General features: G+C 47.5%; 1 protein-coding gene across 12 annotated transcripts in view; it reads left to right on the forward strand.

Moving 5' to 3' along the window:
* Positions 1–24,578, forward strand: part of COL26A1 (collagen type XXVI alpha 1 chain) — a 187,168-nt gene that overhangs the window by 8,462 nt on the left and 154,128 nt on the right. For 5 of the 12 annotated variants that reach the window (XM_084493557.1, XM_084493551.1, XM_084493559.1 and 2 more), the window contains 2 exons: positions 2,124–2,208; positions 3,419–3,757. In XM_084493557.1, coding sequence (XP_084349683.1) covers positions 3,720–3,757 — 38 coding nt within the window. In that variant the 5' untranslated portion in view covers positions 2,124–2,208; positions 3,419–3,719. Of the gene's footprint in view, positions 1–2,123; positions 2,209–3,418; positions 3,854–5,343; positions 5,591–16,501; positions 16,779–18,670; positions 18,718–20,206; positions 20,353–24,578 lie in introns of those variants that run through there. The other 7 variants (XM_084493550.1, XM_084493555.1, XM_084493556.1 and 4 more) reach the window with 3 other exon arrangements.

The raw sequence follows: 24,578 nt of genomic DNA on the forward strand, positions 1-24,578 counted from the left end.
TGGTAGCTTCTTCCACCACGTGTTATGAAGTGCTTTGTTTTGTGGTAGAAGTTCAGGATTGTCCATGGCTTGGAGAGTTTGTAAGGTCGGTGTTTATGTCCTGTACAGCATCAAGGAAGCAGGCAGCCCTCTGGGACTGAATAATGCTTAATGAACAGTTAATGATCAGGAACATAATTTGAGGATATCGACATGAAGACAGACCTCCCAATGTTTTCTTTAGTGATCTCAGTGATGGGAGAGGAAAAATGCTTATTAAATCTGCAGATGAGGCGAAGCTGGGACTGAAAGCAAGAACACTGGAAGGCAGGATTAAAATTTTAAATGGTCTTGATAAATTGGTGATGTGATCTGAATAGAATAAGATGAAACTCATTAAGGACAACTGCAGGGCACTGCACTTTGGCAGAAATAGTTTTAACTAGCAAATAAAGGATGGGGAAAATCAGGCCAGCAGTTCTTCAGAAAAAAGGTAGAGGATCCCAAATTAAACATGGATTAACAATGATGTACAGATGCCAAAAAGGCAAATCCTCAACAGGGCTGTGCAGAAAAGATATTGCACAGAGGTATAGGTTACAGGTGCTGTGCTATGAGGTAGATGTAGACCAGCTTGAAAGAGTAGGGGAAAATAACAAAAAAGAATCAGAAGAATATAACATATGACCTACAGGGAAAGTCTTAAGAAGTTTGGATTGTTTTGCTTCTAGAAGGCAAGGAGAGGTGTTCAAACATTTCAAAAAGTACTTTGAGGAATTAAAAGTCTGCTCAAAGAGAGACAGGATCATTTTTTATGTCCATAATGGAGAAAGTAAGACATTGAGAGCTTAAATTACAACAAAACAGACTTAGGCTGGATGTTAAGAAAAACTACCCGTACAAAGAGGGAAGCACTGGAGTATGTTGTCAGAAGAGCATGGGGAGTTTCTGTCTTGAGGCCTTTCAGAACAAGGCAGACAAATTTGTGCCAAGAGTAATCTATGTGTAATAGATCCTGCCTTCTAGCAGGGAGAAGGAAGAGGCATTAATCAACTTCCAGTCTTTCCTGGCTTCTATTTGCGTCTCCGCTGTGGCAGGTTTGAGCGCAATAGTCCTGGTGCTGCTGTGCATTGGCTTTACCACGCCTGTGGGACTCCCTGCTTTATAGCTTTCTTGGTGAATCCCGGACGTCAGGGGTGTGTCAGAGGCCTTGTGCATGTGCAGGTCAGAGCGTCACTGCATGGCCAGTTGGGGGATTTTTTGCCTGACATCAAAGATCACATAATTTTTTCAACCCAGGACACAATAATGCTCGTGATATGTGTAAATCCACTCCATGTTGGCATTGTCTCACTGATCTTTTAAATAAATAATTTTCCATCTGCTGAATTATGTTTCAATCTAAGATATTTTATCCACTATATTGCTTTATAATACCCACACAAGTGCTTCACTCAGGCAAAATTCTTCTCTAAGGTCAATTAATTTTGCCAAAGTCATGACTTCTGGATCATTTCTTGTGCTTCATACAATACCACTGGATATTCTGTTTACCATATGCCAAACTGCTTGTGTGACTGTTTTCAGGTCTATTGCATTTTGATTGATTTATGCCAGGTCAGATTCAAGAAATCTTGAGGAAAAAACACACTGCCTTCCTCCTAGCTTAGAAAAAATACACAGTCCTCTAGATTTTCAGTTTGGTTCAGGTTTGGTTTGACGCCTTAATAATAGACATTTTACAATAAACTTAGTAATCTCATAATTTAACTTATAATAGAGATGTTTAACTCTTACTGTCACTAAGCTCTTACCCATCTCTTTTGATTTTCCAAAGTTCCTTGATTGCTTTGTTAGATCACAAGGAAATAATCTAGCTTCCTTAGGAAGCTGCAAGGGTTTTATCCAAATTATGTTTGGGTTTAGATGGTCTTAATCACTGACTTCTATCGAACATCAAAAGGACATTTAATAATTGTAAAACTTCACAAGGTTTTATCAAGTAGAACAAAGCTGCTTTTGCTTTGGTCTCATCTTAGTATACACATGAAAAGTGCACTCACAAAATGCAAGGAATGGGCCTCAAAATTTATTTGCCATGATTCTTTTGTTCTCTAACAATAATCTAACTCTTTTTTTTTCAGCTTGTTATTGACTTTGGCAATACTGTGAATGATCCTGAACAGTTGAGACGACATTACAGTTCTGGGCTGGACTTTGCTCTTACAGGTATGACAGTGCTTTGCTACCTTTCTATGCCACCTTAAGACCTTGTAGAAAAGAAATCCCTCTTTTGCTGTATCATTCCACTGCTTTTTCATTCTAAACTGAACAAAAATCAGACTAAACACTGAGTGTTCCTTTTATTGCCCCCACTTCATTTGTTGTCTGGCTTGCATGTGGTGTATATCTTTAAAGAGATTATAGATATTTTCACAGAACATTTTGTGATGTTTTATGTCCCAGGTATGCCAAATGGACTAAGGAGCTGAAAAACGCTCCAGACCATGGGGAACCTCATGTACCCACGTGTCCAATAGATTAGTTCTCTGACACAGCGGTTCAAGACTGTCTCCTGCGTAGAAAGTGAGCAGCGTGCAGGAGGAAGGCCCTCCTGGGGCTGCTTTTTGAAAACCTGGCCTTTGCCTCTTTCCATTTCCTCCTATGCTTCCATCCATTTTGGCTTTCCAGCATGCATCCCTGCCCCTTCTATCTTGAATTGAGTTGGTGAAATACTTCCAAGTAATTTATTTAGTCCTGATTGTCTAGGCAAATCTTTAATTAACATGCTTATGCACAGGCCTAAAAAGTGTAGCTTTATCTTTTGAAATATAGTATGTCTGGTTTGTAAGAATAGGGCCGTTCATATTTCAAGGGTTCTCTTCTCAAAACTAGTCCCTCTGATAAATTGAATGAATTATGTTTTTGTTGGCTGTCTTTGTTACCTCCATCACTGCGTTTCCAATTTATCAACATAGTTTTGAGAAATTGTTCGAATATGTTGCACTCATAAGCACCGTGGGGAGAAAAAATATCCATTTATTACTGCTATCGTGTTTGATTATATTATGCATATCCAAAGGACTAAAAATGAAATGTCATCTTTAATTCTCCCCTTACAGTAGACAATATCACCCTTTCTTCTCTCTTTCCAAAAACAGCTTGGAAGTTAATTCTTCATTTTCATCTTAAATCAGACATACAAAATAGAGGCAAGTGTGCGTTAGGGAGATGGCACGAGTAATGGGAGCCTGGAGATCTGAGCTCTATTTCTGGTGCTGTCATTTGCTCTTTGCAGCCTTCAGCAAAGTCATTTGACCTCTGGTCTCCAGTGTCTCAGTTCATGAAATAGGAAGGGTATTACCTTCCTACAGATGTCTCTAACAATTTGCCAGAATCATATCTTATCTAATCACCTGTATTTAATATCTCTTCCTAGGGTCTTGCAAAGTCAGTGAAGGCTGAAGCAGCAAATTTTGCACGCAACCAGAAATAAAACCTTCTTGGACAGTTAAAACATTAAGGCTGCTAAAAGCTTTTGAAGGGACTAACCCAAAACAGGAGAATGGGTCACAAAACCACTGGTGCTATTCAGTTAAATGCCGATAAATGATTGATCCCAGCCTGTCAGGGCAGGAAACTGAGTGCGCTTGGGACAAGAGGATGAAACGGGCCCTCAGCACACAGCCTGGAGCTGCAGTAACCTGCTGGAGTGGGGGCTTGGCACAGCTGCCCCCAGGATGGCTGTGTGCCTGCAGCTGAGGGCGGTCACTCACAGGTGAGGATGGTCACCCTGCTTAACGGGTAGAGGAGTCTCAGAGTTGTGTAGTGTCCTGGAAATGCAGCAGCTCCTGAGTGTGCTCTTAGGAGAAAGGTGAGTTTGGGAGCAGTTTGCTCCCCTACTGAGAGGGGAGATCAGAGGCTAAGGTTTCTTTTTCACTGCCCTGCCAATTTGAACAGAGGTTTCCTATGGGCTGGCTCTGAGCAAAATGGCTCAGAGTGGCTGAACGCCCTTGGGCAAGCTTTTTTTTTTTTTTATTATTATTATTTTTTGAGTGGAAGGGAAGAGAAGTTCCCCTTGTAGAGGGGAACTGAAGTAGAGAAAGGTTCTGTGGTGGTTCTGAGCCAGGGCTGGGGACAAATGGTCCTGCTATGTCCCAGCCCCAAGTACTGGGGGATTTTTGCAAATAAATAGTGGTTGTGCTGAGCTGCCAAGCCTGCTCACAAACTGCTGGGCTAGACCCATTGAGCTTTCTTTGAGCCCAGAGGGTGCTGATCCATCCTCTGCTCTGGGCTGGGACTCCTCGAGGCCAGCTGTGGGCTAAGCCCAGGGAGGCTATGCTGAGCTGCCCTGCAGCTTTACCCCTTCCTTTTTGTGTGATTTCCTCTAGTGATTAATGACAGCGGCTGTTTAAAAACCTGGTGCCTCATTTGCAGTCTAAACTTGTCTGGTTACAGGCTCCAGCCAGGGGCTATTTATCTCTGTGCAGGCTCTGGAGGTGGGCACTGTGGGGGAAGGGGTAGGTGCTCACCCAGGGAGGGGATGAGCCCAGCTGTTTTCATATTATCTCCGTGGGATCAAAATACCTGTTTGGGAACTGGGGGTGTTTGGTCTGGAGAAGAGGAGGCTCAGAGGAGGCCTCATTGCTCTCTGCAACTCCCTGAAAGGAAGGGGTGGGGAGCTGGGGGTCGGCCTCTCCTCACAGGTAACTGGTGATGGGACCAGAGGGAATGGCCTCAGGTTGTGCCAGGGGAGGTTCAGGTTGAAATGAGGAGACATTTCTGCTCAGGAAGAGCAGTCAGGCACTGGGACGGGTTGCCCAGGGAGGTGGTGGAGTCACCGTCCCTGGGGGTGTTCAAGGGAAGGCTGGACGTGGTGCGTGGGTACAGGGTTGGGTGGTGACACTGGTGGTAGGGGATGGTTGGACCAGATGATCCTGGAGGGCATTTCCAACCCTAACGACTCCAGGATTTTGTTTCCCACATCACCTGTGTAACCCCGTTGCCCCGGTGTGGCAGCAGGCACCGGCCTGGCTGTGTCGGGGCAGCTTTCTTCCCGCACCCCAGTGCCGGGGGTTCCCCAGAAGGGGCTTGGGGTGAGCCGGGGAAGCCGGGGGCAGCGCTTCGGCTCCGCTACCGGGCAGGCGCTGCCCGTGCCCGGGTGCCGGGGGTGCTGCCGGTGCCTCCCCTCGGCAGCGGGCTTTGCTGCGAGGCCTGCCAAGGGTTAACGCCGAAGCCCCACGCCCCCTTTGACGGAATGGGGCCAACCTCGCCAAATTTGAAAAGGCAGCCGGGGGCTGGGAGTGCGCCCTGGGCGCCCCGAGCAGCCCCGGACCCCGCGCGGGCAGCAGCCGCCGGGCTCGGCTGGGCTGGGGCAGGGAGCGGGGTCCCCGGTGCCCCCCGCAGCGCCCCAGGAGCCAAGCGGGGACAGCAGGAGGAGCCCCCCCGGCGGTGCAAAAATGCGGTTCGCTCTCTTCTTGTCCTGGTGCTGCTGCCTGCACGGATGCGCGCTGGGAACGGGCTTCCTCTATCAATTCCCGGCGTCCAGCCTGCAGCACAACTACCCCGAGCAGAGCTCCGGCTCGCCGGGCAGCGGCTTCGCCAGTCGCCGGTGAGTAGCAACGGAGGGGTTTTTTTGGGGCCGAGGGGGTGCCGGGCTGCTCTGCTCCATCCTGGCTGCGTGGGCAGGCTCCCTACCTGCCGGGGCACGGGGCAGCAGCGGTGAGTGAAAGCTGAATTTTGGCCCAAAGCCGCCCTCCTGCCTGCCCCTCCGCCGGGGAGGGATGGGGGGCGGTGGGCAGTGTCCCCGCAGCCCCCTGCCACGGTGGGTGCCGGCAGAGGGAACCGTGCTCGCCCTCGGCTGCAACAACTTGGTCAGCTCAACAAAGGAAAGAGCTTAATTACAGAGCTGTCCTCCAGAGCCCCAGCTCTCAAATAGCTGTTTAAAACCAAAGCTCACGCTTCTCTCCCCTCCCCTTCCCCAGCCGGTTTCTCGTAGACAATATAAATCAGCCTTGATTTACTGTATCTTGCTGCTTCAGTAGAGCAAACAATTTAGTCTTCTCCCCCTCCCCTCTGTTTTCTCTGGGTATTTCTCTGGAGGTGAAACAGCTGTTCACATGAATGAGCCGCACTGTATGAAGCGGGAGAGTGGCTTAACCTGATTCCAGTTGTTCTTGAATTTCACTGTTTTTTTCCTGCAATTCCCTTAAATGGGAACTTGGGAATTTAATATTCAGGGCTCGTCCATCCTGTCTCACCCCTTTCCCCCTCCCCTCGTTAATAGCCGGTGTGTGGAGTCCTGCTGCCGTGCAGGAGGTTCGCTGGCCCTGGCTTTTTGGGCTAGGCACGGGGTTGGGGCTCCTGCGCGGCGATTCGCATCGATCGCCGTGTCACGAGCACGAGAGTGGGTGCTAGCCTCGCACAGCCCGCACATATGGTGCATATTTCTTCTCCAAGTGGGGGTGGTTTTGTTTGCTGGCCTGTCAAACAGGCCTCAGTCTGTAGGGGGTGTGATGTTAAACTACAGTAACTGTCAAAGGGGTTGAAACAGCAGAAAATTATAGGAGAGTAATGGGATAAACCTATCCCAGCTGGACCCGTTCCAAGGTACCCCCTTCCCCGAGCATGAGCTGCAATGAGAACCACATGTCATTTGTCTTACATATCTATTAGCCTGCAGATCTTTGTTCAGAGCTACCACGCTTACATGAGCGAGGACTGTGTCGCTGCTCACCAAAGGCCTTCCCCAATTCACACTCCTGCTTGATTTTCCCAGGCCTCAGTTGTTTGGATAGCCGACCCTTTGCCGGGGGAACACATCCCTCTCCAAGTTATAAAGGGCTGTATAAAACCATCTAAGGCTAATTTAAACAATGATGTTGGGAAATCTCTTAGGTTTTTTTTTTTTTTTTTGGTCCGGTGGAACTCTGCCACGCGAGTATCTCCCGTTCTGGTTTAAAGCAGGGGGAGAAATAAATTGAAGGGAGGGAAAAATCACTGGTGGATGTTTTGAAATAAAAAATTGGAGTACTTAGTCAAGTATCACACGTTGAAGCAATCTTTGCGTGCTTGAATTTCCCATTGAGTGGTTGAGTTTTCTTGTTGGCAAATGTCTAACAGCTTCACTTTCTGCTGGGAAAGTCCGTGTGGGAAAGCTGTACCCAGCCACAGAGCTGGACCTTGGTGGGGAGCCTCCTGCAGGGCACAGCTTCAGGTCGGGGTAGCTGTGCTCGTCTGGATCAAATGTGGTGCTGGATGAAGGACGAGGCTTTTTGCTCTAAAATTTAACGTTGATCTACGTGGATGTGAAGACTTTTTTTTCAGGGGACTGAGTCTGGTACAAACTGCTCTTTGCACTGTTCAGTGCCCCCTTTGCCATCCAAATGGGTGACCTTACAGCACCTGACTGCCATTAGGCAACAGCAGCTGCTCTCACCTCCTTTCTGCAGACTCAGTTTTGGCAAACCTCCCATTTGTGCTTTGTCCAGTGACTTCTGGCGTGCCTCCTGGATGCCCGCCGGCAGGCCAGAGCACCAAAGGGTCCTGCTGCAGCTCCCGGTCCTACCGATGTGATGCTCTGCAGCTGACGGCTCCTGATGCGAGACCCTCCCTGTTCCCGCAGTTGTCTTTTTGTCCTTAATCAGCAAGTGAAGACATGATTGAGCTGTTTGGCAATCTGAGGTCACTTTTTAAAAAGTTGACTTGTCAAGAAAGTTGGATCTCTCCAAGGGAAAAAAACAAACAACAGCAACAATTTTGCTGGAATATCCTGTCTTTGTAGGAAACCATTCCAAGCTTGAGAGCTGATTTAGGCCTTGGTATCCAGGTTGCAGGCTGTCTTGGAGATGGGCTCCCAAGGCTCTGAGGACTGCTGGATGCTTTTGCTGAGGCCCTGAGCAATGTGAAAAGCCTCTGGTGTGTGTAGGGGAAATATGGAGGGGGAAGCAGAAGGCGTATTCACGTCCTTCAGAATGAAATTATGGAAATGTTCTGGTGGAAACGTTGCTTGCTTGTCTCTCTCTCTCTCTTTTTTTTTTTTTTTTTTTTTTTTTTTTTTTAAAAAAAAAGTTTCTGGTTGGATTTAGTGTCAGATCTTGGTTATTGGTTAAGATGCTTGCAGTCTGTCTTGGCACATGCTTGAATTGCTGTCAAGTTCTGCAGGGGATGCACAAGTACTGATGCCTGAAGTCTGAGCAGCAGTGCTTGTTGGCCTTGTATAGCGTAGCAGCCTGGCTATTTTGTTTGAAATTCCCGTTGAATTGGGCAGTCTCCTAACAGGACGCTTGAATGGCTGGCTTTCAAGGTCAAGGTGTTTGGGTGGACCTGCCGTAGGTCTGCTCTTTTCAAGATGCCTGCCAGTGTTGTGTGTGGTCCTACAACCACATTTGCTAGGAATGGGGTTGGCCCTCCCCAGCCCTATCTGAAGGACTGTGCACACAACTAAGCTGTAACATAACGAAATGCAGCCTCTTAGGTGAGGTTTTTGTGCTTTCAAGTAAGAGTGGGTGTCTTCCTGCGATAGAAGCCTGTTCTTGACATTAAAAGGTGACCTATAAACGAGTATCCTGATTTATGTAGTCTCTCAGAGCACTTTGAGGACACTATCTCTGCAGTTTTCCTGATGGCTCTCTCTTAATTCTCTTTCCCAGAGAAAGGTTGTTTGAACCTAATTTCAGCCCCACATTCTGAACCTCTTGTGGCTCTTAAGTGGGTGTGGAGTATACATATTGGAGAAATGTTTTTTTTCCCTATTCTGAGAGAATCTTGCTCTCTGAGTCATTCCCTCCATCACCTAATAGCCTGTTCATTGCCTGGGGTCGCTGGTTTTCTATGGTTTGCCACAGACTTCGTGGGGATGTCAAGCAAACAAACTGGGATTTGTGTCATGCTGAGTCCTCGGCGCTAATTCCCCTTTGAAGTGCCCTACCCAGGTAACCAAGAGGTCAGAAGGTCCTGAGCTCATCACCAAACCCTTGAACCATCCGGTGTTTGTTTCCTGGACTCTGCAGCCATCTGATCTTCATCTGACTTGCGGGGTTCAGTGCTGGAGCTTTGCAAAGCAATTAAAACAGCGAAGCTGATGGAAGTGTAAGGACTTAGCAACACTGGAAAGGCTTTGAAATACCAGACGTGACTGTAGTTACTGCAGTAAATTGTATTCATTTAGGAAATCTCCTACTGTCTTGCGTTTCCAGATGCTTGTGTGAATCATTTCCTCTCATGTATGCTTCATTTTCCAGCTCGAGGAAGGAAAAGGCAGCAGAGAGGCAAAGCAATGGGTGGCAGTGAACTTGTGCTCCCCTCGGATAAATTAACAAACGTGTCTCTTTCAATAACCCTTGTTTGTTCAGTTTCTCAAAGCTGAGCTTGTTAGTGCATTAAAATCCTAGTTGAAACATGTCAGGTTAGAAACTTCACAGCTTTGCTTGGGGTTCTTGAATCTTGGATCCTAGCTCACGTCTGCTTTATCTTACTGGGTTGTGCCTTGATAAAGGGGGAAAAAATATGAATGTCTTTAAAAAATGATGAAAGACTGAAAGCACTGAGTGCTTTAGGTCTACAGAGTTAGAATAATGGGTTAGCTTCCTTGATTTAGACCTAGCACGTCTGGAAACATGATTGTTTTGTAAAGTGTAGGCTGCCTCTCCTGTAGTGTGGTGTTAAAATTCATTGGACCTCATTTCTGCAATACGCTCAAAGCTCTCAATTCACTTTTAATTAGATGTAGGCAGTTCTTAAATTTGCTTCCACTGAAGCATAATGTTTATTTTGAAGCTCTGAGCTTAAAGCTAGCCTGTGCCAAAGCTATCGCAAAGATTCTATTAAGGGTTATAGCTGCAAAAATTAAATAATGAAACGTTACTAATTGGGTTACTGTCTTGTGAATTTTCAACTTTTCATATAATTGAATAACATTTAAGCTCCTTCTCAGTGTATTTGTGCACAAAGTGGCACTGATCCGAACTAGAGTCCTTGGGTAGCGTTACAGAAAGGAACAAAGGAGGGAAAGGTGATGTTGGTTCGTATGGGTTTTGTTCCTTACTTCCTTTTTAGGAAGAAACAATTATTTGTTAACTTGTGGTTTATTACGTGGAATAATCTGGTTGAGATGTTCCGGCTTTTTTTGGATATCTTTAACTTTCTCCTTTTGGAAATGAACGGATGAATATGTAAAGAGTGTGCTTGGATGGAAGCATTTCTTGTAACGCTATTTGGAAATAATTGTGTATTTTTGAGAGGGAAGGACAAGGGAGGCGATTTCAGGTTTAAGGCTCATTTTCAGCTTCCAAAGAAGGGAAATCATAGCTCTGGCAAAGGAGAAACCTCTCCTATGTGTTTAGAAATGGCTTTCACTCAGGCCCGCGGTGTGGATGCTGTTGAGATGAAAGCAGAAGGCAGCTTCCTGACACGTAGCATTTGGGACAGATCAGTCTACTCCTTCGTATCTGTGTGGTTTATCTGGAAAAGAGAATCTGCCTCTGACAATTATAGCAGTTGATCTTGAAACCTCTTTGAAGCTGAGAAGAGAAGGTATCTGTGAGCTTCTTTCATGTAGGACTCTTCCCATTACCTCTGTGCCGCGTGTCTCCTGTCTGTCCTGCGAGAGCTGATTGGGGCTGTCGGTACGCGGCGATACAGCTTTGTGCTGAGCAAGTAAGTCATTTGTCAAAACATTAACTTCAACTGCAATGCGAGGTACCACTGCCTAGAAACGCATCTGTTCATGTCCAATCTTGACATCAGGTTATGGAGTCAGACGTCCTTTTAATTGCTTCCAACTTTTTCTGCCCCTAGGAACTGGATGGAAGTGATCTTCCTTGCAGTACTTGCACTAGATACAGGCACGTGTTTGCGCAGAGCATCTCAGAAACGCCAGCGTAGTGAAGTTATGGGGTAGGGAAATATCCCCATGGACACGGTCCTTTAACCAAGGTCTACTGAGTAAATTGTTCTTGACTCTGCAGATGGACAATCCTCAATTCCTGCTTTCCACTTCGCAACGTAATACTTGAAAAGAGGTTAAAAAACCAAACCAAACAAAAAACCTCATATACATGAGGTGGGAAAAGAGTATCACGCAGACACTGGAGACAAAGGCATTTTAGGAAAGATACCTGCGTCACAGGAGGACAGTTCTGGAGACAGGCTGTGAGAGAGGGTGTGCAGCAAGTATGACCACAGAAGCTGCGTGCTAAATGACTGGTCTTCTATTGCAGTTTGTCATACAGAACAGGATGCTGCTGATCTGTTGGGGTGTTGGAGCTCTTTAGGACTAAGAAGAGGCAGCAGTATGGGTGCTAAATGAGCTGGATCTCCATTTCGCCCTGTTGCGATGACCTTGTGAGATGGAGTTGCTCGGTTAAGGCACAAAAACTTCCCGTCTCTTCTTGGCTTCTCTTGTGCCCAGGGTCAGTCTCCATCTGCTCTTCCCCCCCCAGGGCTGTGCTTATTTAGCCCTTCAAAAGAGTGGTGCTGGGAGCTCTCAGCTTGGTTCAAAATGCTTCTTCTCATCACGAAAAGGCTTGGGGCAGATGGGCTGCTGCGGCTGCTGGGATGACATAACGTCTCCGCACTGAGCCTGCCATTGGCGGGGTGCTGCGGAGCTTGGTGGGGTGTGGTAGCCCTGAACGGAAGGGCAGCCGTTTCTCTTTGCTGTGTGCTGCTCAGCCCTTATTAAACTCAGATGTTCCTAACCCCTTCCTCCAGGCTCTCATTATTGCTGTAAACACAGTAGAGCACAGGGAGCTTTTTCGAATCCTTATTCGAGGCAGCAGTGGGTGACAGCTCCACCAGCAGCTCTCCAGCGCGCCTTGGTGTGTGAAGGACTTGGCGTGAACGCTCCCTTCCACCGCGAGGGAAATGCTGCTCATCTGCTCTACAGGAAAAGGCTTTTTCATCTGTTGCCACTTCTCTTCCTCTTCCCTTAGGTTGCTTGGCTTCCAGGCTCTCCTCTGGCCTGATTCTCTTTTGCTTTCCTAGTCTATTTTTTGTGTCCCTGCTCAGGGTGGGCCGTTTGGCTGCTCATCTCATCACTGCTACCTTGTACAAACCTGGAGTTGTTTTCATTTTCAGGTGGCAGTGAAAGGGACACCAGCTAAAACGTGATTTCTGGTGCTGTGCTAGGATGACTAAAAAGGCTCTCCTAGAAGAAAAACCCTGAATCAGGCTGTTGGTGGCTCCGTATCTCAGCCATACTTGTTCTAGTTTAATGTGTGGCTCTCACAGAAAATTATTTTCCAACTTTTTATGAAGGCAGAAAGGGAGGAGAGACTGCCATTGTAACAGGCTCTTAGATGCTCCCTACCTATAAAGTGCACTTGGTGCAGTGCAAGCTGTCACACCCACCCCACATGGCAGCTCAGAAATCCTTGATGTTATCCTCCAGATAACTAAGGTGCAACCAGGCTGTTTCTGGCCTTCTTGCACACAGCTCTCCAAGGGCTATATCCTTTGAGAATCTACTTATGGGTCACAAATTTCTGTCCACCTAATATTACTTCGAGAAATTGCTGGCCCTGTGAGGTACCAGAGCTGCCTTGCACATGGTGTCTGACTCGGTAAAAGCTGCGTCCCGACAAGACTTACAGGATTTCTGAAGATCTCTGTAAGATTCCCTGTGTGACTTGGTTTTGTGACGTTTTGGCATCTGGCTAATATCGCATGCCTGGTTGGAGATCGAACAAAAGATCCTGGTTACCGTCAGGAGCTGAGTCAGGTGTTAGGAAGATCGTTGCCTTCCTGATGCTGCGTTTGCCTGCTGGATGCTGGGTTTCTTGTGGGAAATCTGAGCAAATTGAAGATGAGCTGCCCTGTTGCAAGGTACTTGAAATCTGTCACCTTGATTCTTCGGCTTGGTCTAACTTGCTGTTTCTGGCGTGTTGGAGGTAAAGGGAGCTTTTCTTTTTTTGGTACTTTACAGACCCAAGAAAACACTGATTTAATGGTCATTGCAGCTTTGGGGCAAGCTTTTTATGCTGCTTTTAATGAACTGAAAGCTAAAATAGTGTCAATCCTGAGAACCGGGCTGTCAGCCTGTGTCTGTCACTGGCGCTAGCAGTACGGGACAGAGAAAATCTGATATGTGTAAGCCTCAGTATTTCAACATGGGAAACCCAACTAACCTAAACAGAGAGGGGGGAGCCGCATTCTTTGTTATGCCTAATCTCTGTATTTTGTTAAACATGCATTCCTGCCAGAACTTTATTGGACAGAACAATGGTGACCAGCTGGGCAAGTGACCCTGGCTTTTCTGGTCGGCAGAGGAATTCGGCATCTGAGGAGTCCAGATTCTCATGTGCAGCTTAAAGTGATCTGGATTTGGTTGCTTTTAATTATCAGCTGGCTGATTCATAAGGCTTTGTTTTCAACCCTGTTTCCCAAGAAAAAGACCATTCCCTTCAATGCTCAGTGTATTCTATAGAGCAGCACAGAGTCTGGGAACTGAGACTTGTACATTTCCTCTTTCTGACTTTTTTCTTTCCCCTGACTAAAAAGGGAATAGTAATATTTCCCTTCATGTAAAGGAAGGCTCTGGGGAGTACTTCATGAGGGTGTGGTTAGATCTTAGATGGAAAGCTGCAAAATCCAACGTATTGTATGTGAATGCATGTAGAAGTTTATAATAAAAGCTATCCATGATAATACTTGGCACTTGTGTAAACTTCCACTCTTACAGAATGGAGGTCGTCGTGCTCCTTGTTTAATGCACCTCTCGGAGCACAGATGACTGAAATTACTCTTTGGGAGTTGGTCTGTGCCTGGCGTACACAAAGAGGTTAGTTTGGGGGCTGGGGAGGGAGGTGCTGAGCGGGGCTGGGGTGAGCAGCAGTGGCACAGGCTGTGGTGCTTCCTCTCCCCGTCTCCAGCGAGAGCTTTGGAGGCTGAATTAATTACGCACCGGTGGAAGCAGCAGTGACCCTTGGGCATGCGATGAAAGCCCTGTGGCAGCTGGTGCTACCAAGCAGCACCAGCCTTTGGGCAAAGGCAGCTCTGGGCTGTGATGCTGCAAGCTTTCTCTGGTCCCATGCTGCCTCTTACGTACAAGAGCGAAAGAGGCAAATTGGCTCTGTAGGATGCTGCAGCACTTGGCCTAGAGCTGTTGTAAATCAGCATAACCTGAAGCAAAATATATAGCCTCCCTGCAGTGTATTTCAGGCTGCAGCACGGAGCCAAATGGTTTGAACTATCGCATAGTAAAACGCTGTCTCTCGGGCCACTGTTACTGGAAGTCGCTAATGTATATCACAAATGATACAAAAATTTTGGATTACGAAGTTGCAGGAATTAGTCTATAGGCCTGCGGATAAGCTTTGAGTGCGTGTTGCAGAAATAGTAAGAGCCTGTATTGCCAAGCACCAGAAAAACGCTTGAGTCCTGATAGTGTAGCTGGAAGTCTGCTAAAACCCTTTCAAAACCTCTGCAACCAAAGCCATTGGAAACTTATTGCAAGGACTGCAGCAACACGTTCATCTTCTTGGGTAATGGCCTTTGAAACAATCAAGCTCTAATTGTCTGGCAGCCCCTGCCAAGTGGTTAAAGGCATCTGCACTAGAAGGTTTGCAAAGCAGCTTCTCGAAACCACCACACAACTTCACTGCAAACAAACGTCCAGCGCCCGGGTACCTTTTGGAGGAGTCGCTGCTTGGTGTCTGGGAAGGTGAGGACAGAGCTGTGACTGCGGTGGGAAAGTTGATGTGGTGGGATATGACTGGGGCAACTTGGCTTTGGAGCTGAATACAGCTAAAAATCAGATGGGTTTGGAAAGGGTGCTTCACCTGGTCCCTTGGTGGACTCAGGGAGGCGCCTTGTGCTGCCCACGCCTGGGTTACTGATGTGCATGTAAGCGTCTCTGTGCCTTAAGGAGGCAAGGCTTGCTTTGCGGGATGCCACCATGAGCTCCGTTGTGTATTTTTGTGTGTTTCAAAACAAAGGCATTTGTCTGGAGTTGCACACAGCCCACAGAATTTGAGGCTCAGATTTTGCCAGTAATGACTGAAAAATTGAAGGGTGTTTCCACGGACACGTTGACTGCAAGAGGAAATGGCTCCATAGTTGTTCTGTCATCTCGCCCTGTTCCATGCTCTCGGGTTCAACCAACCTTTTTGACTTGTACACGTGGGAGTGCTCTCAATCCAAATTCATCCCATTTTTTTCTGCTACAAGAAGTGACACGTGTTGTCTTCTTCTACTGGACTGCCGCATGTAAATATTTCCCCCGAGCTGCACTGAGAGGTGTAAAGGGAATCTGCCATATATGTGTGTATGCGGGAGAAAAAGCGTGACCAAACTTCAGCTGTGGTGTGCAAAGGCTGCTTGCGTGTGTGCTCTGGCATGATAATAAGCTGTAGGCTGGGCAGTCGCTGGGCAGCCGTATCTTTCATGGGTTTGCTGGTCTGCCTGCAGTAAGTAAAGCAGCAGGATGCTGTTCTTTCCAAATGATGAAGGAAAAATGGTAAAAATATGAAATACCTGTGACCCATCAATCAAATTGAGGTCATAAATGATTTATTCAAATCATCTTCCACACCTTTGTGTCACCAGATGTCTCCTTCTGCACAGGTCTGTGTGGAGGGGGAGGAAGGCAGGCTGTCTTCTCTGGCTTTGCCTTGAGTCGATCCCAAGTTTTGGATAGCGTGAGTCTAAAGTGGGATGTGTGTGTGTGTGTGTCCTGTCAGCTGCCGCAGAGCGAGGCTTCTCTCACTTCTCTCTCCAGTAGCTCCAGATGCTTCCAGTCCCAGCAGCTGGTGAGGCCTTTGCTTTAGGAGCACGCGTCCTTTGCATGCCTCACTCCTCACCCTTCCCAGTTCCTTGTTGAAAGTACACTGTGGGGTTTTCCCCTGCCTTGGAGAAGACAGCTGGCTTGTCCTGCCTCTTTGCGTTGGCAGGTAACTCTAAACTCCAACAGCAGCAAACCCCTACAGCCCCCATCTAACGCAATGTGCCACTCCTGCAGCTCCCCACAGAGCAGGCAGGGCTTTTCCCTGCCCAACCCTCTGTGTCCCCTGCAGGGCTCCTGCTGTCACCTCGCTCTGCCTTGGTGCTGCTTTCTCCCCATCCCCTTTCCCGTGTGCGTCCTGGGGAGTGCTTAAGGCACTGTTATCATTCCGAAGGAATCTACCGTGCGTGCACAGGCTATAGGATTTTTTTCGTCTGTTATTACTTGGCCAAATCAAACCCATTTTCCACCTGGATACCGAAATGTAGATCTCCTCCCTCAAGACCATCTCCCTTCCAAATAGAGGTTTCCCAAGTGCTGAGGCACTGAAGCGGTTTCTTAGATTGCTCAAGAATTTTTTAATAACAGGGAAAGGTGTTAGTGTTTCTGTTCACGAGAGGAGGACTTTTTTTAAAGACTTTTTTTCTAGTGAACAAACCTGGTTGCACAAAAAGAGCTAATAATTATTCTTGGCTGGAAGGGAGATATGGAGCCTACTTCAAAAACCTGTAAAAACTTAGAAAGATGTGTCAAAGGTAGAAGATCCTTCTTAACTGAAAATATATTAAAGCACTTTGTTTCTAGATGCCTTCGTACAGTCTGTTCGTAGCCATCTACGTGCAGCGGGCTGTGTGATTTAACGTGCACCATCTGGATAAGAGGGAGTTTAAAACCCGCTGAGGCAGAGCAGAGCCCTCGCTCACAGGAGTTTGGGATGAGTGAGTGCGGAGGAGCTGAGCTGCAGCAAATGCTCTGCAGATACTTTTTACGGTGCCAGACCAACGCAGTGGGCCAAGTGTAAGCGGGGGAGCCTGGCACAAGGTGAGCAGAGGCTGCTGCTGTGGCTGAATATCCTGTGCCTGTAAGTACTGCATCCGCGTTCACATGGAGCACTGGGCATGGTTTCCACTTTGCATGGTGAAAACATTCGTGACTGGCACCTGGGTTTCTTTTAGGGCAGCCCATTGCCCGTTTAGATGGGCACTGGGAATGAGTGGAGGGAAGGACAGGGTCACTGAACTGACCGTGGGGGTGGACACGTGCTTGCAAAGGGTATTGATACTTTGCTGCACTAGAGATGCCTTTTGAAAGCTTTCGGTTGTGTGAGTAGGAATCAGTAACCGTAAAGCCATGGAGACATCCTACAGCCCCAGATCGCTCCCCAGCATGCACTGGATTCAAAACGAACTGCTGTAAAGGGCAAGCTCAGCGCTCTGATCACGCAGCAGATCTCAGTTTTGATGTTCCTACTTCCCTACACATGAAACTCCCCTGGGTGTGACTGGAACAATAGGATTATTTTCCAAATTATTTTTTATTGTAGTAACGCCCAGGACAGCCTTGTGCCAGACATGGCAGACATGGAAGAAAAAGTTTTCAATTTAAACAGCAAATTAACACGCAGGCTTTGGGTTTTGTTTTTCAGACTGATTAACGCTGTGAATGCCCAGCCAGAGAGCGTTTGCGAGGCTTTGCTTCTCCGAAGTGGGGCCTTGCCTGGCTCAGCTCGGGGGGCTCTGAGCTGGGCAAGCAAAAGCCCCCCGGCTTCACCTACCCCATCCGTTAGTCAGAATGACCTGGTTTGGAGCAGTTACTGAAGAAAGGGGTTTAGTTCTTGCAGTACAAGCATGTTTGTTGGGTACAGCTGCCCCACAAAAACTTTTCTGAAGCATCATCAGTACCCCTGTCTCAGGTCTAATGCAAACGCTGGCTGATGGGCACCTGAACTTCGGTAGCTTGCCTAGACTGGAGTGACTGAGCTGGCAAATCAAAGGGGAAGCAGGGTTGTTGGTCTTGACGCAGTACGAGTAGATGGAGTTGTCTGGACTGTCTTACTGCTAACTTTCTCCGCCAGCAGAGGAAACCTTAGGGAGTTGTAGGGTTTTCTTACAATTTGCATTGAAGGAAAGGCTGTGGCTGGTGCTGTTTCTTTGGCCCTTCCAATGAGGATGTTATGTCTGGCTCTTTGTATGGCAGCCACCTGAAACAGAAGTGATGGGGGGGAAAAGAGCTGAGCCTGCACACTCAGTGCAACTTTGTGCTAGCCTGGGAGAGGCTCCCTTGGTTCATTAAACCTAGCTCCCCACAGTGATGGGCAGACACTCATCAAACTGCTCTTCTAGAAAGGTCTGCCACGTAGTCTCCTCTGTACCAGGGCCCACGGAGCACTTTGAGTGTTGCTGAATGAATTGGGGACCCGGATTGAGTGAAGTGGTTGTAACAGCGCAGGCAAAGAGGAGGGATGGCAGGTGGAGGAAGTGCTGCTAGAAATGCTCTGGGCTCTGTTTACCTGTGTAGACACTTCCAGTTGCACCCTAACGTCCGTGAGTCTGAAGCTGGTGCTCTGCTTTTCAATGCCTTTTTGAGCCAGTCGTGCTGGGAGTTCACAGGGCAGTGCTCTGAGGATAGAAACAGCTCAGGGAAACAAATCTGTATCCCCCTTAAAGAGAAAAAGCAATGCTTGGTGGGGTCTCCTGCAATATAGCTTTCTCTTTAGCTTTCCAAAGAGTGTATTTTTCCTTGCTGACAGTCCTATTCCTACTGTTCAGCCCCAGGAAGAACCTGGAACGTGCACATTAAATGGGCAGATGAACACGGTGCAGTTGATACGGAGCAACAACTTGTTTGTACCACCTTATTTTTTTCTCCTCTGATACACTCGGTGCTCTCCTTTTGACACTGCCTTTTGTTCTCGTTGTAATTTGCGGTTTTTGGTGCCAGTATAATGCTAATGAAAAACACTGCTTCGTCTAGGCTGAGTCCCTGTGTTCCTGTCATGCATGTGGCTTTCATTGCTGCTGGTAAGTGCTGTGAGTTTGGCAACAGAAGGCTGAATTTGAGGGACAAAGATGTGCTGTTGCCTGCTTGGAGCTATATAAGCAAAAAAAAAAATAGATTCAGGAGCAGACCCTCCTCAATCCACATGGACTAGCTGTTGAGGCATGCAGATGTATGCGTGCCCTGCATGGTCAGGTTTGGAGGAGATGCTGAAAAGCAGCTAGTACAGCCCATAAATGCAGGGGACTGATCTAGCCTTTTTGGTGGATGCACATTGTGCAAAGTATTGTTTTGTTGTGATGTAACATAGCAAGGGGACTCTGACAGCCAGGGGTTGGAGCTTTATGGGTGGTGGAGGAGGCTCTGTAGCCACAACAGGAGCATTCATAAAGCATGGGACATTGTTACTGGGTTGCTGACTCCTTATGCTGGTTTTCTTGATGTTTTTCTCTCTCCAAAGATTTTTAAGGGCAAGCTGGCATAAGTCTGTCCTGCATTGTCACTCGTACTCCTTCCATCTCCTGCTACTTCAAAGTTGATGTTTAATTCTGAATGAATTTGTTGGTGCAATTTAGAGGTATTAACTTGGATTAAAAACTGGTTTTACGCTGTAATGAAGATCAGGGCTGCTGTCTTCAGCATTAGCAGCTCTGGATCAGATTTTCAGAGGAGGGCACACAGACAAATGGCGACTGTGCTCTTTATAAACACAGGTATATTTCAGACCAGTATTTGGTGTTTTAAGTGCCAGCTTTGTACCTCTAATCAATGTCTTATGGAATTTTTTTCCCTTAACTTCATCCCTCCCTCCCAGGCTAAGCTTTCTAGGAATGACCGGACCAGATCTGCAAGCATGTTGGAAGGCAGGAGACCTGTCTACAGCTGTGATATCCAGCTGCGCAAAAATGCTTAGGCTCAGGTTCTTCTTTTCAAAAGCTCTATTTCAAGGAGCTTTTATGTTGCTAAAATGACATACTAGGTTGTAATTGTGCATGATTTCCACGCTGCATGGATATCAAATGCCAAATTCCATCGAGTCAGTCTAATTTAACAAAGACAGATTCCACAGATATTTCTGTACGTTTCCTCTTCCCTCCCTCTGTGAGCACTGGAAACTACTGTCTTCTCATCGATTGTGATAAGCCTGGGGGAGGGAGCCACAAAACAGTCGAGAGCATAAAGAATGCCTGTAAAAGCAAAGCGCTTCAAAGGAGTGAACCCCCCTTTTATTTCTGAGCGCTCAGTCATGGGCTAACCTCTTTCATTTTCCTGATGAGGATAATTATGTTTTGGGTCAACCATATTTGTTTGGTTCAGGCAGAACGTGCCACTAGCAATTTGAGAGGAGCTGGGTGGTGGATGTAACGCACAGGGACTTCATGCTAGAGAAATCCTCCTTGAGCCCTTTCCTGTATGTGCCCGTAGACATGCGTGGGCACAGAAGTGTGGGTATTGATCACAGTCTGTGAGACTTGGCTTTATTTCTCATACTGCCTGCTCAACCTTTTCCAGGTCCCCATCTGTGTCTGTTATAATCTCTGTGAGCGCTGATGGAGAGGGTGGATCAGCTGCAGGAATGAATGCCGTGTGTAACAGGAGGGCCATCACCTTCTGAGCCCCGCTTTGTTACGGCAGCTGGAAGGTGCCTGCTGAATGAGGTGGGACTGGAAGAGGAGAGGGATGGCCTCACGGCTGAGGAAGCTGTATGTTGCTTGGGGGAGCTGGGTTCTCTCGCCGTTTCAAAACAGAGTTGCACCCACGGCTCTGTGCTATTTGGCTATTCAGTTTCTAGGCTTTCAGTAATTCCGGCAGGGAGAGGTTTTTTCCCTCAGCCCCTGTAACTTCAATGGCTGCAAAAGGATAAGGCAAAACTTTGTGCAGTTTCCTATGAATTGAAGCGAGTTCAGCCCTCGAGGTAATGCTGTTTGGAAGGTCAACCATGCACACAACAAAGGAAGGAAAGCACAGTTAAATGCGCTTGGCTGCAGAACTTGCTGAAGATTAAAGCTGTTGTGCAGACTGAATTGCGTTTTCCTCCTAAGGTAAAGATTCCTCTAGGACTGAACTCCCTCCAGCAGTCTCTGATAATCCACTTTGTGTGGGAGAACTTAAGACTGTTATTGGCAACTGAGTATTTGAAGTGCTCTGAGCACAGAACATATTGGCCCCTGGGGAAGGGTTATGCTATTGGGAGGTACCTAGATAAATTGTCCAATCTGACTCTGCTAGGCAGAACTGATTTTTATAGTCTCTTTTTCAGACTTACTTGGGGGCAGAAAGATTGGAGCTCCTTCCAGTCTTTGTCTGACCGATGCAGCGGAGTGGGAGACCTGGAACTTCTCTTATTCCTGTTTGAGTCTCTGGCTCTATGTTACTTCAGATGGCTGCTGCTGTCTGGCTTCAGAAGCACTAGCATTCCTCCAGTTTTATTCGTTTCCCAAAATGAATAGGCTGTTACAAAAATTTTCTCCTTTTTTTTCACAGGAGTTAGGGTAACCTCTATTAATGCCTGAAGCACTCAGTGGGAGTAAGGCATGCGTAAAACATCAATATTGACAACGAGATTACTGTGGCTTGTCATGTCTTCTGATTTGCAGACCCCTGGAAATTTTGTAATGGAAGAGCAGACTCTGCTTTGAACTAAACCTTGCCATTATATGCTTGTATGCGGCCCCTGCCACACCTGCCAGGTAGTCGTTTGTAGATTTCTTAGCAGTGGTCCATCAGTCTGCAGACCTGACTCTGTTCCTTGACTCTAAACATCCTTGTTTCACAGACACTGGTGCCCACAGCTGAATTCTGCAGCTGGCTTTTCTCTGGATGGCAAGACGAACGACAGCCTTGGATCCCCAAAGCTAGTTACCCAGGGAGAGCTCAGATATGGCTGAGAACAGGAGGTGCTTGAACCCAGCTTGATTTTTATCTGAGCTCTCCAGTGGTGTGTGATGGGATTGTCTCCTCCTTAGCTGGATCACAGCAGCAGGGAGCGATCTGGTCACAGGCAGCTGGGCTAGCTGGTCAACCTGATCCTGATGGGAAACAAAGCGTGGCGAGGGAGGTGTGTGTTTGTGAATAAGAAAGGAATAATGTGACTATGCGAAACTGGATGGTTCAGGAAGAGATGCCACAGAGAGCCTGGCAGCCTTTGAATGCTAGTTTTCTTGGCATGCACGGGGCAACCTAAGCTCCTGGCCTCGGTGGAGTATCTAAGTAACGAACCCCTCCTAACGATAGGCTCCAGCACACAACAGACGGATTGCTGTCCTGGCAAGGGAGGATGCTGTACTATTTACACAGAGAAAAGGGCACGGTTTGCTTTCATCGAGTCAGAACGGCAACTTTTTCCCAGTGAAAGTCGGTGACCTGATTTTATTGAAATTCCTCTCCATGATTGCAGGGAAACTGATAGCTCCAGTGAAAAATGTTATGAGGAAACTCGGGGAAATCTATCTAGCTATCAAAACACTCCTACTGTTTTCTGTGCCCTAAATGTTGATCTCTGCTAAGTATAACACACAGTGTGTTATCCTTATGGAAACAGAAAGATAATTCAGTGCAGTTGTTTACACAGCACAGAGCTGTAGGGCAAATCGCAGGCATCAGAAATGCCAAGCTTGTTGAGAGACATCTATAGGATTTCTTGGAAATGGGGAGGGCTGATTCATGCCTAAATGTATGCAACAGGTGCTGATGAAGTAATTGTGCATAGAAAGATATTTATTTCTCCAGAAATACCTTGCTTTCTTCTTGGCTGGTTAAAGCTTGGTGATCTGAGCTTTTGTGTGGCACTTTATGGCATGTGTTTTTATCAGAAGCCCTAAAAAGACGTAAAATCTCCATCTTTGTTACCTCCACAACAGTGTAAGGGGCTCTGTTTGGAGTCTGAGCGCTCTCCACTGAAAGCACAGCACATCGTGCTGCTCAGAGCATGCTGTGCCACGGGGCCGTGGTTTTCGGGAGCTGTAACCCTGTCCTTCCCTCCAGCGACCACGTCAGCCAGCAGGTCCTGTGTGTGGCATCGCTGCCTGCTGTAGGTCTGTCCCTAACGGGGCGCAGCAACGAGTCAGCTGTGTGCGGAGCCGAACTGTCAAGTGATTAGGCAAGAATGTAGCTGCTCTCATTTTCGAGCTGCATGCTCTTGATTAAGCAGGCTGCTTGCTGAGTCCCGATCAGTTCAGCCTGCTGGTTCCTGACATCGTTCAGCTTGTGCTCGCCTGTCCAGTGAAACGAAGCCTCCGAACAACCCGCTGCCTTTTCTTTCGCAAGCCCCTTGGAAGGCCCCCCGGGGACCCCCAGGAGTCCGAGGAGATTGGATCAAAGCCAGCCACTTGGGCTGGGGAAGAAACAGACGTTGCTTTTGGGGATGGGGCTGTCAGCTTGCAGTAGTGGAAATCTTTAGGCATTTACAGGGGGCGAGAGGGTGGGGGCATCCCTTCTGCATCCTTCGGGTGGTGGCCTTAGCAAACAGCGCTGTGCAAATGCAGATGGCCAGATGGGGGAGGAGGAGGCTTGCTGTCTGGTGGCTTCCCGTCCGTAAAATGAGTGCTCTGAGCTAATTCAGTCATGCTAGTCTGGAGTTAAGCTTGGATCTGTGAGTATATGGCTCTTCAGGAGCTTCAGTATTTTAGCTAATTCATTACCTTCTGCTGCTCCACCTTCTGCAGTCCCTTTTCTTTCATGCTGTAGGATTAGAGTCTCCAGGGGAAGAACTGGGCGTCCAAATGAGGCTTCTGCTGAGAGGGGGCAGAGCCCAGAAAGCTGCTGGGGTGCAGAACACAGCCTCCTCCCTGGTGTCTGCCCACAGAAGCAAAATGCAGCTCAAGCCTCCGGTGAGTCCAGCAGCCCTGGGAGAGCCTCTTAGCCTGCTCTGTCCGTGCCATGGGAGGCTGGCCTTTCCTGCCTCTTTGGTGCCTAAAGCCACGTGTCAGTGGTTCTGCCGAGCCAGCAGAGTGGGCAACTTCCTTCCAGCATCTCCTGAGTGTCTAGTTAGGCTCAGAATAGCAATTTCCAGAGTAGCCTCAACTAGAAGCAAGCCACTGAATGTTTAGTTAGCCTGAAACGTCTACATCCTGAACCTCTGCAGCGAATACAGTTGGATATCTGCTGGCATCAGCGCTTGTGTTCCCTCTGGAGCAGCATGCTGTCAGCCGTGATCAAGACATGAGATATTGGTCCAGTCCTGGACTGAAACTTGCTAAATTGGGAGCTCACAGGCCATGATCTGCAGATCTTCAATTGTCTGTGAAAGTCTTCCAAGGATTAAATAGGCTGTGAAAGGAGGGTGTCCATTTGGAAATGGCTGGGGAAAGCAGAGCAACTGTGAGACTCTCCTCTTCAAGCAGAGTGGTGGAAGACCAATTCCATGAGGCACTGCAGGGCATTGTGCTAAATGTGTTGGTGATGAGCTTGCATGAGATCCAGCAGCCCCAGCCCTAAATGAGCTGCTGTTTGGATCATTTAGTTTGCTTGGTTGGAATATTCTCTTTGAATAAGCAGTAATACATTCTCTGCCATCCTGGATGCGTGCCAGTAAAAGTCCTAAACCTTTCTTGCTAGCATCTGTATATAATATAAAGGGTCATTTATAATCTCTGTAAGCCATGATGGGGCCTTTCGTCACTTGGTCTGAAGCCTGCTTGCGTTCTGGAGGCTGCTCTTGTGGACTTCTGGCTTGCAAAGAGAAATCTCAGGGTAGGTTTGTCTGTCTGTCTGTCTCATAGTCACTGTGCTATTGTATCTATATGGAGTGCTGAGTCCTATATTCCAATTGCATATCATGATTTACTGTGCTCCTGTTCTGTCTCCCCTGCTTCTGTGCCAGTATAGAAACCAAACCCCTGTAAGGTGCATTTGTAGGAATGTGATGCTATTTATGGGAAGCAAA

Source organism: Aythya ferina (genome assembly GCF_964211825.1).
Source record: "Aythya ferina genome assembly, chromosome: 19".
NCBI classification, from domain to species: domain Eukaryota; kingdom Metazoa; phylum Chordata; class Aves; order Anseriformes; family Anatidae; genus Aythya; species Aythya ferina.